The sequence below is a fragment of the Mastigoproctus giganteus genome, chromosome 4, assembly GCF_048544385.1.
Source record: "Mastigoproctus giganteus isolate SK-2022 chromosome 4, ASM4854438v1, whole genome shotgun sequence".
Taxonomy (NCBI): domain Eukaryota; kingdom Metazoa; phylum Arthropoda; class Arachnida; order Uropygi; family Thelyphonidae; genus Mastigoproctus; species Mastigoproctus giganteus.
The window spans coordinates 88,287,603-88,299,841 of record NC_143578.1 but is presented as its reverse complement, the minus strand read 5'-3'; the positions used below and the strand labels follow the sequence as shown (position 1 = coordinate 88,299,841).

General features: G+C 36.4%; 1 protein-coding gene across 1 annotated transcript in view; it reads right to left on the bottom strand.

Moving 5' to 3' along the window:
* LOC150086891 (dynein axonemal heavy chain 7-like) overlaps positions 1-12,239 on the bottom strand; it is a 1,233,418-nt gene that overhangs the window by 781,923 nt on the left and 439,256 nt on the right. Inside the window, exon 25 of the mRNA XM_090372313.1 lies at positions 10,381-10,526. Coding sequence (XP_090228439.1) covers positions 10,381-10,526 — 146 coding nt within the window. The remainder of the gene's footprint in view (positions 1-10,380; positions 10,527-12,239) is intronic.

Below are 12,239 nucleotides of genomic sequence, written 5' to 3'. Positions count from 1 at the left end.
CAACTTGCCCTTAGTGCCACACTGCTCCAATTTGTACAGCAGTCTTCCATGTACAACAGTATCAAAAGCTTTCCAAAGATCCAAGTATATGATATCAAAATAATGTTTTTGCATCCAATCAAATTGGTCAGACAATTCCCCTTAACAAACCCATGCTGTCTTAATTATAACTGAAGTCTTGTCTAGATGATCCTGCAGTGCTTCTTTAACCAGCCTCCATTAATTTCCCTGGAACAGAAGTTAAACTTAAACTAACAGGTCTGTAATTACTTTCGTCACCCTTTGATCCTCCTTTGTGAACTGGGGTCACATTTGCACATCTCCAGCCCACAGGTAACTCCTGAGTCCAAGGAACCTGTCATAATTATGGCTAAGGGTTTGCTTACTTCCTTTGCTGCCTCCTTCAATATAACTGGATAGATCCGATCCACCCCCAAGTGCCTTTCTAATGTTTATCTTCAACAATTTCTGCTCTATTTGGCTCTCATTTATTAAGAAATCATTTAGCTCATTGCCAGGGTTTAATACACCTCTGGCATTCCCCTCCCAGAATAACTCCCCATGTAAATATAGATGCAAAATACTGATTGAGTTTGTTAGCTACCTAAGGAGGATCATCAATAGTTGAACTCTTGACATGAAGTGGACCAATCCGATTCATTCCCTTCCTTCTAGAGTTTACATAAGTTACTATTTGCATTTTTGCCAAAGATTTCTCTTAATCTGTCTTTTGACTTGATTACAGACGAGCATATATCTACCATAGGCTTCTGTATCACCTAAATTAAAAATCACAATATTCACAATCATCTGTTTATACAGCACAAAAACAGTATATACACATTATGGCAGGAGCAGCAGTGCATAGCACACACGTCTTGATTAGACTGGGGTTCAAGCTCTTGACCACCAAATACAGAGGATGCGGAAAGGTCAAGGAATTACCACAGCATATCCCTGGAGCAATATGGCTTTAGTTACTAATGCTCCTAAAAAACAAAATAACAACAGCTTCTTGATTAGACTGGGGTTCGAGCCCGTGACCACCAAATACGGAGGATGTGGAAAGGTCAGGGAATGACCACTGCATATCCCCGGAGCAATGTGGCCTTAGTTGCTAATGCTCCTAAAAACAAAATAACAACAAACACATTATTTATAACTTCAAACTTATTCAGTATCTCAGAACGTACACAGTTCTTGAATGGCGAAGTGCTGTGCATTCGAACATGTACCGATGAAGCATTCGCCTGATTGGTCCCTTAAAAGTTGAGTTCTGGACGGCAAATAGATGTATGCTGCTATGCAGTATGTACTCAGATTTAAGGATGCATGCAGGCTTGAATCACCCTCTGAAAACACGCCATTTGGGAAAAATTAATTTTCACCCCTACCTCTGCTCTCGACCTGATGCGATATCTAAGGGCGCCATTTCGTCAGCTAGCCTTGGGTGTCGGAACAGCTTGATACGGAACTGATATGGTCTGTCAGTGGCGCCCCTCTGATACCAGTGCCCTTGGCACCTGCCCCAGTGCCAAGGCATTCCTATACCACTGTTAAAGCCTTTCAATGTGCCCACCTATAAACTTGGCAACTTCCAAACACATTGACTACTTGCATAATGAACCCAAGGAAGCAAAGTCACAGATAAATATATTCCAAACAGATAAGCAACAACATGAATTACCAATTAACAATATCAATTTAATTATTTAGTAACACTGTTTTCTTCAATTCGTTATTTATTAACTTTAAAAATGCAGAAACTTATCTAATGCCAAATTTATTGAAAAGAGAAGCTATTTTTGGAGGATCTTATATAATATAAGATAGAAGTGCGGAAATTTGCCTTTAGCCAGTGGGTGGTTGGTAGGTGGAACAGACTTCCATCCCTTGTCGTGGAAGTTGATAGCCTAAATAAGTTTAAGGCTCAGCTGGACAGGTATTTCGAACGAACAGAGGGGTGAAGTGGAAGTGGTTATTTTTTATTTATTTATTTTACTTTATTTTTTTTTTTGGCTGATGCTTATCTATTATTTGGCATTAGAAACTTATCTAATGCCAAATTTATTGAAAAGAGAAGCTATTTTTGGAGGATCTTATATAATATAAGATAGAAGTGCGGAAATTTGCCTTTAGCCAGCGGGTGGTTGGTAGGTGGAACAGACTTCCATCCCTTGTCGTGGAAGTTGATAGCCTAAATAAGTTTAAGGCTCAGCTGGACAGGTATTTCGAACGAACAGAGGGGTGAAGTGGAAGTGGTTATTTTTTATTTATTTATTTTACTTTATTTTTTTTTTTGGCTGATGCTGCATAAGCTTGCTTTCTTGCATCAAATGCCTCTACTAATGCTAATGCTAATATGAAATTAAATAAATACATTTTTTATACTCCAGGATAAGTATATACAGTAAAATAGGCTTGCAAGTAAGAAACTACAAAAATATTTCTATAGTGTGTGGTATCACATGAATTTGAACATGTAGTGTGCATAACACCATACATACCTAGCAACCACCTGACAACAGAGACTGAATGCTATTAAACAAAGAAAATAAAAAGAGATGTTATTCTCTTTGTTTAATAGCATCAGTTTCTATCTTTATTTAAGAGCTGCTATGGGTGTAGTAAAAGATATAAAGGTAAGCTACTCCTTGGAGTAACATACCCCGATTCCTGCCACTAACCACTCTTCAAACTATTGTGTCATCAGAAACTAAGACATTAAATGTTACGCTACCATCAGTATAGTTAATAATAGTGAAAACAACAAAGGGCCCAGCAGTGAACCCCAAACGAATCCATCAAAAACACTCTCTGTCTCCATCTCTTTATTCAATGCAATAACTTGCCCTAATACCACAGTTCTCCAATTTGTACTGCAATTATTTATGTGGAAGAGCATCAAAAGCTTTACTGAAACATAGGTATATGATATCAAAATTATTTTTTTCATCCAGATATTTTATTACTTCATCCTAGCAGGTAAACAGATTGGTCAGATAATCTTTCCCCCTAAGAAATGTGTGCTGTGATTGCCATATAACTGTGTTCTTGTCAAGATAATCCTGCAACACTTTTATCCATTGAGTCATTATTTCCTTAGGTCAAGTTACAGGACTGTAATTACTCAGTTTTCCTTCTATGAGTAGGAGAAGCATTTGCACATCCCTAATCTTTAGGGACCCTAAATCCATGGATGCCAAAGAGTAATCAACTGATGGAATAAATTTCCACTTCACTGATGAGACTAAAGGCAGAGAAAAAAAAAAATGCATTGGATGCATATAAATCATTTAAAGAAACAGAAGGCTATGGTAGATATAAGCTAATCTTTAATCTAGTCATAAAGGAGGTTGGGCAAGCGAAGGCAGATTATAAGAAATCTTTGGCAAAGGATGCAAAGAAAAACAGCAAAGACCTTTTTACCTACATAAACTCTAGAAGGAAGGGGATGAATCAGGTTGGTCCACTTGATATTGATGGTTTTGCTCATGGGTGCGGCAGCATGGTGCAAGTGCACCCCTTTGGATTTCGAAGTCATACACAATTATTAATATTTTCATTAATTTATTGAAACATAAGATATTGCACATATTCGAAAATTTGGTGAACAAAAAATTTATTCACACATGCACTACCTTACAAAATATCCTGCCGGTGCCCACGGTTTGGCTGTTCATGATCCTGCTCAGAGCTGATAAACTGAATGAGTATTTTGCATCTACATTCACACATGAGAAACTCTGTAGGGAGTGTAAGATAGAAGCATATTAAACTGTTAACAGGGAGCTAAATGATTTTGTAATAATTGATAACAAAGTGGAGGAGAAATTGTTGAAGTTAAACATAAGAAAAGAATCATGGGGTGGATGAAATCTATCCAATTATATTAAAGGAGATGGCAAAGGAAGTAGGCAAATCTTAGCCATAATTATGAGAGCATCCTCGGACTCAGGGGGAGGTCCTCACGGAGTTGAAATATGCAAATGTATCTCCAATTCACAAAGGGGATCAAAGGGTAACATGAGTAATTACAGACCAGTTAGTTTAACTTCTGATCCAGGTAAAATTGGAGTCACTGGTTAAAGAAGCATTGCAGGATCATCTAGACAAGACTGTAGTAATAATTCAGACACAGCATGGGTTTGTTAAGGGGAAATCTTGTCTGACAAATTTGATTGAATATTATGATGTAGTCACAAAGGAACTGGATGCAAAAAATAATTTTGATATCATATACTTGGATTTCAGGAAAGCTTTTGATACCGTTGCACATGGAAGACTACTGTACAAATTGGAACAGGTATGGCATTAATGGCAAGTTGCTACAATGGATAATAGGATGGTTGAGAGGAAGAAGACAGAGGAGGGGTAATCAATGGACACTGCTCTTCGTGGACTAATGTTATTAGTGGAGTCCCAAGGGTACATTGTTGAGCTCATTGTTGTTTTGTATATTTAACAATGATATTGATGAAGGTATATCAGGCTTAATATCCAAGTTTGAGGATGATACAAAGGTTGGCAGGGTTGTTAATGACACTAATGACAGTATGCTACTGAAACAGGATTTAAAAAAGTTGGGCAGATGGGCTGAGAAGTGGCAACTGAAGTTTAACATTGGCATATGCAAGGTACTGCATATGAGTAGCAGTAACCACAGAGAAGAGTACCAACTGTGAGGCTGGTAGGCTCAGGGTGGTTAGAGAAGAAAAAAGACCTGGGGGTATTTGTGCAGTCAGATATAAAGTTTTTTGGGCAGGCTGTCAAAGAGGTCATGGGATCTTGTCAATGATATACAGGAATTTTGCTAGTAGAGAAAAGGAGGTAATAATTCCTTTGTATAAGGCAAGGTAAGGCCATGCCTTGAGTATTGCATACAGGTCTAGAGGCCTCATTTTAGTAAGGCTGTAGAATTGCTAGAATGAGTACAGAGAAGGGCAACAAGATTGGTGAGGGAAACGAAGGGGGTCCTCATACCAAGAAAGGCTTAATTTCTGTAAATTGCAGCATCTGAAGTCTAGGCACCTGCGAGGTGATCTAATTGAGGTGTATAAGGCCTTGAATGGTTTGAGTAGGCTCAATGCTGATGGGATTTTTCCTCTTGCTCAGATTATGAACCTCAGGGAGCATAAATGGGTTTTTTTTTTTTTTTTTCATTGGCTGATGATTACTAAAGCCTCTACTAAACCCGATGCTAATGAGCAGAGGTTTGAACAAATTATTGGAAGTAATGGGGAAATTATATGTTCTTTTCAGTTTTTTTTTTGGCTGGCATTGTATAAGCATTGCTTCCTTGTATTATTATGCTAATACCAATAATAAAATTATCTTCTATTTTGACTCTCATTTTTAAATAATTTCCAGGGCCAAATAAGAAATTTCACCTAATTTATCAGATAAATCCAATTAAATACTGCAATACTAATTTTAAACAGAAACCAGTAATTTTTAAGTAATAAAAGAGTGCACTTAGCAGCTTTCAAAAATGGCTGCCACTCAGTAACTAATATAGATGTGGCGAATCTTTTTTTCATTGGAAGGCTGAATGCTAATCCAAGGATTCCCCATCCAGATGCAAATTATACATTTTATATATATCTCATAATTCATATAATCAAAATTAATACAAAAAATGAATGGTTTTATTTCTTTATATCTATGAATATTTTTAAAAAATTAAGAGAAAGTAAACAATTTATTTGCTCTTAAATAAAATGTTGCAGTTATTCACATCTACCAAAATTTAAAAAAAAACAAAAAATTAAGAAGTATCTTCCAGGTGAGTGTTTATCACTTATGATCACAGGTATGTCTTTATTACAGTCATATATGACTGTAATAAAAACATACCTGTATATAAATGAACATTAACTTCTGCTACTAAATAATATTATTTATTTGGTTTTTAGGAGCATTAGAAACTAAGGCCATATTTCTCCGGGATATGCGGTGGTCATTCCGTGACCTTTCCGCATCCTCCATATTTGGTGGTGACGGGCTCGAACCCCGGTCTAATCAAGAAGCGTGTGGTATGCACTGCTGCTCCTTCCCACCTGGCTACGGAGGCGCCTACTAAATAATATGTGCTGACTCTTTGGTGTAGGGATATGACCAAGGGACCAAGATTCAAAGCTCCTCTCAGTAGAAAAGAACATCATTTCCAAGGCCAAAAAAAAGTTGCAGAAGTCAAAATCATATGTGAAGGTCATGTCGATTGCAATTTTTGACAAAAAAGGAATAGTGGTATCAAAATTCATTCTGCATGGTGTCACTGTTAACGCCACCTGCTACCAAGGAGTTTGAAAATGGGTGAGAGATGCAATCTGTTATAAACAGCCAACAATATCAAAATGGTTGGCTCCTTCACTATGATAATGCTCTGCATCATATTTCACATACAATCTGCCAATTTTTGCCAAAACAAAAACGTTCCTGTCATTCCACACTGTTTGATTTATTTGCCACCATGTAACTTTAGACTATTTCCAAAATTAAAACAGAACATGAAAGTAAAACAATTTGACTTGATTTGAAAAATCCAATCAAATACACAAGATTGCCTAAAAGCATTCAGAAGAGAAGACTAAGAAGGCTTCCAAAAATTTTTTTGCTAGCACAGGCATGATGGTAGAAGCATGTGGTTGCAGCAGGAGATTATAATAGCCCTGAGCCTGTCACATAGGGTCAGTGAGATCCCAGACAATGTTTCGACAATTTGTGCTCTTCATCTTTTTTGTTTACACATACACACAGCCGAAACTCCCAATAGCTGTTTTTGAAAATGTTTCGTTTGAGTTCTCTACTCAAAATTCCAGAAATATCTTTTAATTATCACAATTAGGAAAAGTTTAGGGATTAAGTTAAACCTAATTATATGCATGTGTTGAATAACATTTACAATTACTGACAGCAAGCTGGCTTTAAAAAAAAAATTTTTTTTTTTTTTTTTTTTTAAATTTTCTGTTTATACTCCGGCACGACAATCAAGTCAGTAGAGTTTACAATAAATCGTCAATATAAATAAATATTTATCGTATTTAGTAGTCACGGGCTTGAACCCCGGTCCACACAAGGAACGCGTGCTATGCACTCTCGCTCCTGACCACTGGGCTACGTCAGGCCTTTATTGATGCATATTTTCTTCCAGTTAGTAAATGTTCTCTGGCTTCACAATGTTGAAGCATTGTTTGGAATCAAACTGTTGACAAGCAAATTGCAATTTTCATGCAGCGGCACTCTTGTCATTGACAGGTTGATATCTAACTGCATGAATTTGTTGAAGCATGTGGGTTTTCAATTTGCATTTCACTTGCTAGCAGGTCTAAAATGACTTTTATTTTCAAAAATTAACTAACATTATATGTTTTTATTATAAAAGCTGGATTTTTCACAGTTACGTACAGAAAAAATTGAAAAAAAAAAGTGGCATCAAAAATCCAATAATTTTGAATTATTCACTATTGATTTTTAAAACTGCATGTGCATGGGGTCATCACTTACAACCCAGCACTTAGGATTGTCAATTATTTGTACTACTGGTGACAGGGCAAAGCATATTAACAATGTAAACATTGTTAATATGCTTTGGCCATTTTATTCAGTAATAAAATTAATTGAAACATTAATTTTATTACTGAATAAAATTAATTTTTTTAAAAATATTCTCTGAACTTTTTGATCAAATCTTATGTGTGTATGGATGTGCATATATATACAGGGGCATCGAGAAAGGTGTCCGTGATTTCCCTTTTAATTATTTTCGGAAATATTTGATCAATTGCTGTGATCATAGCAGCAAACAGTGTGGTAACTCACTAAATTCTATTTGCCACCTGAACAATGACCTTGGCTGCAACATGAGTGCAAGCAGAATGACTACTACGCGCACCGCCTCAACACTGTCAGTAAGATGGCCACCAAGAAGTCAGTCAGTGTCACCCTTGGCCACCAAGAAGTCCTAATCTGACACCATTAGACTTTTCTTGTGGGGCTACCTAAAAAACATCATCTACACAGAAAAGATTCACAGTCTGCACCATTTAAGAGAGAGGATCACAGCTGCAATAGCTACCATTATGCCGGAAATGACTGAGTGCACGTAGACAGAGATCGACTGCCATTTGGATGTTTTCCCAACAATGAACGCTGCTCATATTGAAACATACTAAGGTATGAAGTCAATCTTGAGATATTCCTGTAGATATTAACAAATAAATCAATTGATTGATGTAAGTATTTGCATTATTATTTTATCATGAAATCACGGACACTTTTTTCAATGACCTTGTATATATATAAGGGTGGATCCATAAGTAATGCCTCTTGGGTGGGCAAGAAATTTTTTGCAATTGAGTTAGCATCATGAAATTTTATATATTGTGAATATAGATATTAAGACATAATTACTTTACAATATTACAGATATAAAGTCATGAACAGTCAAAGTGATGTCCACTTCACTTTGACTGTACTTCAATGGTTGGTGGTAGAGTTCCCTTTCACGTCAGGAGAAAACTCAGTTGCCAGATTCATGGAAAACTGAGGAAAGTATACCAACAAGAAATTATTGATATAAGCAGTGTTTGTGGCTTGCATGTTTTAAAGGAGGAGTCACTGACTTTCGTGATCATCAAGGAGATTTTGGATGAAATGATTCAAAAAGACAAGACAAGACAATAATAACATATGCAATGATGCAAGCACTAAGGCATATTCAAAGAGAAGAGTATTAGCCATTTTGGACGCATCAGATTATAGAAAAATATGCTGCAAATGGACACCCAAGCAGTTAACAAGAGAATTGAAATTCTCCAGACAGGAGATATGCCAAGACTTGCAGGAGCACAATAAATTTCAAGGAAAAAATTTTAAAGGCCTGATAACAGATGACAAGACCTGGATCTTCCAAATTCCAGTCTAAATCCCAGTTTTGAATAGAGAAGGACCAAGTTTGGTTGAAATTTTTTAGAGAAAAGTTAAACTATAAACAAAGAAAGATACTGCCAAAGAACTGATTAGCTTAACAGGGCTATAAAACAAAAAAAGGAAGACTCTGACAGGACACGAAATCATATTACACTATAATAATACCAGGCCACCCACTGCCGATATGACTCAGATGAAAATTGCAGCTCGAGGGTGGAAAGTTTTGCTTCATCCTGCATATAGTTTGAATTTAGCTGCATCTGTTATTTTTCTATTTGGACGTATGAAGAGATAGCTTTGTGGGAAACACTTTTGAGCGATGAAGAGCTGAAAAAGACAGTAGCAGGGTCCATCCTTTTACTATAGTGCATAGATAAGTTGAAAGGCACAATGGCAGAAATGTATTGATAAACATGGTAGAGACATAGAATCATGTATATATGCTTCCGAGTGCTTTGTTTAATAAATGATATAAATTTAAACTTTGTTGTCTTTATACTTTTATGGCCAGAGAGAGACAGAGAGAGAGAGAGAGAGGTATTACTTATGACTTGTATATATATACACATATGTATATATACACATATACACACATATACACATTGACTTGTATATATACACATATGTATAAATGGAAGAGTGAAATAATCACCATAAATGTGGAAAATTATGAAAATCAAAAAGGAACATAACACAAAGAGCATATCATCAGGAGGCACCAACTCTTGTATGTTCTAAAAGATAGTAATTTATTCTCAACTGCAAGAAAGCAAAATATTGATGTGTGCCATAAGCAATCTATAACTATTAATAGAACTTAGACCCAAATAAAATTAAACCATTGAACACAAAATATTAAACTAAAAATAATAAGGTGAGCGCCCTCTACACAAAAAATAAACAAATTAAAAATAAAAAAATATAATTTTTACGTTAACTAAGCCAAAGCAACATGCAAATTAATCTTTATTAAATAAATAAAAGAAGAAATGCAAATAATAAAAATAAAATCTGTAACAACAATTTAAATAGAAAAAAAAAAAAAAAAAAACAAAGGAGAGAAACCTATAAAACTAATAAGGGTAAAATGGATTAACTGCTCTGAATGTTGAAATCAACAGAAAAAACAAGCAATAAAACATCTCATAATGTTAAATGCAGCACTGAAAAACATTTCAATTCCTATATAGGTAACAAGAGTTAGACATCACTGAATCAATCTGCCGTCCTGATCATGTACCTTCTCATTTTGATATTTGTGTCACTAAAATGGAATCAGAAGGAATGTCAGTTACAGAAATACAAGTGCAAAAGGTAAGAGATGATTTACACTGAGAAATAGTGTATGGAATATATCACTCTGAATATATATTGAAATTTTCCATTTTTATTGACTCACACTCTCATAATTTTAAGTAACAGTAAAATAAAACATGAAAATCACCATACCTTTGATGTCTGATGCAAATATCCATTAAATAGGCATAACGTATCGTATCAATAGTTGGAACTATTACTTCTCTTATATTCAAGTTTTCTCCTTCTGGAGGACGTACATAATCTTTCCAAAGTTTCCACTGACCCTTACCTTTGGTCTAAAATAAATAAATAAATAAAATGTATAATGAAAAGATAAATTTCAATAAAAATTTGAAGTCTTGAATCCAAAAATTATAGGGAAGATTAGAGCTACATAACAGTATGTTAAAAATAAAAGATGTACCCTTTAGTTTATTATTACAGAGCATCCCTTTCAGATAGCGAGTGATTACAGTTATCAATTGATAGATATATCATCAAATGCAAACTTAAAATTAGTACGCAAATAGTATTATTATGGAATTCAGATATAAAAATAAAAATTTAAACATGTCAAACCTGTCCCAAGGTATATTCTTCAATTCTTTTTCAATTACTTTCTGAAATACTTTTGAACAATTGAAATACTTTTTCAACTGTTCTGAAAAGAAGAAAAGAAAACATTTTTTTTTTGTCTCTTGATATTAAATTATAAATCAACAGGGATTACCTTTATTTTAGATATTAAAGTAAATGTATTTATAAATGATGATATGTTTAACTATATCACAGGAAATATATCACTATTTCGCAAGTATCACAAACTTACTCTACACTATACTGATCAGATAATGACAGAGCAAACCTAACGAAACAGGCCTACGCGCTCTGGATTCATTGAGGAATTTATTGTAGCTTAAACACAGAGCGTACAGATAAAGCAGAAATATATGAGCTTCGGCTATATGGTAGCCTTCGTCAGAATTAAAATACATGAATGGCAGTTGGAATGAAGATGTGCACTGCCAGGTGCGTGAGACGCGAGGTTTAATTGTTTGTTGACGTCTGTGGCTGTGACGCATGATGACGTGGCCAGCGCTTGTCCAATGACAGAACTACTGACTCTGTGATCGGGTTGACTTGGTAACCACTGTTCCTGTTTAAGGATTTATCCGAAGATTTTATATTTAATGATTCCAACCAGGTACGCTTTAGGTAATGGTGGGATCTGTCTACCACCACGACATCGCAGTGTGGGTCGATGTCGTGGTGGGTTGTCCAGACATGTTCGGCGATAGCTGAGTGTTCTATATCCGCTAAACGGATCGCTCTTTTGTGCTCCGAGAGACGTTTCTCGAGTCGACGTCCAGTCTCTCCGAAGTAGCAGCTAGTGCAGTCACGGCAAGAGATGCGGTAGACTAAACCGCTCTGCAGAAGGGTGGGGACAGGTGTTTTCACGTTGGAAATGAAAGAACGCAGTTTCCTGCCTGGGAGCTGGATGCACTTTATTCCGTGCGTTCTCAGGATTCTGCCGATCTGTTGTGACAGGTTGGGGTAGTATGGGATGAATGCCCTTGTGGATGGCTCATCACTGTTGGTGTTGTAGCTGGTCGTCACGATGTCACGTGTCTGTAGATCACACCTGTCGAGGACGTCAATGGGGTAGCCACACCTCGTAAGGTCTACTTTGACCCTAGTGACCTCTTTGCGTCTTTCATCAGCGGAGCTGGAGTGTGTCCAGGCGCGAGTAAGCAAGGTTCGGGCCGTGGAGAGGAGGTGGCCTCGCGCGTGTGCTGACCGGAAGTTGGTAAACTGGCCAGCACACATGGGCTTACGATAAACTGTAGTCCTCAGGTATGTGCCTTCACGTCGGACAAGTGTGTCTAAGTATGGTAAAGAGTTGTTCGACTCCAGCTCAATCGTGAATTTTATGAAGGGCGATAGTGAGTTGAGGTATGATAGAAGTCGCTGACCTGAGTCTCTAGGGATGACCACGAACACATCGTCAA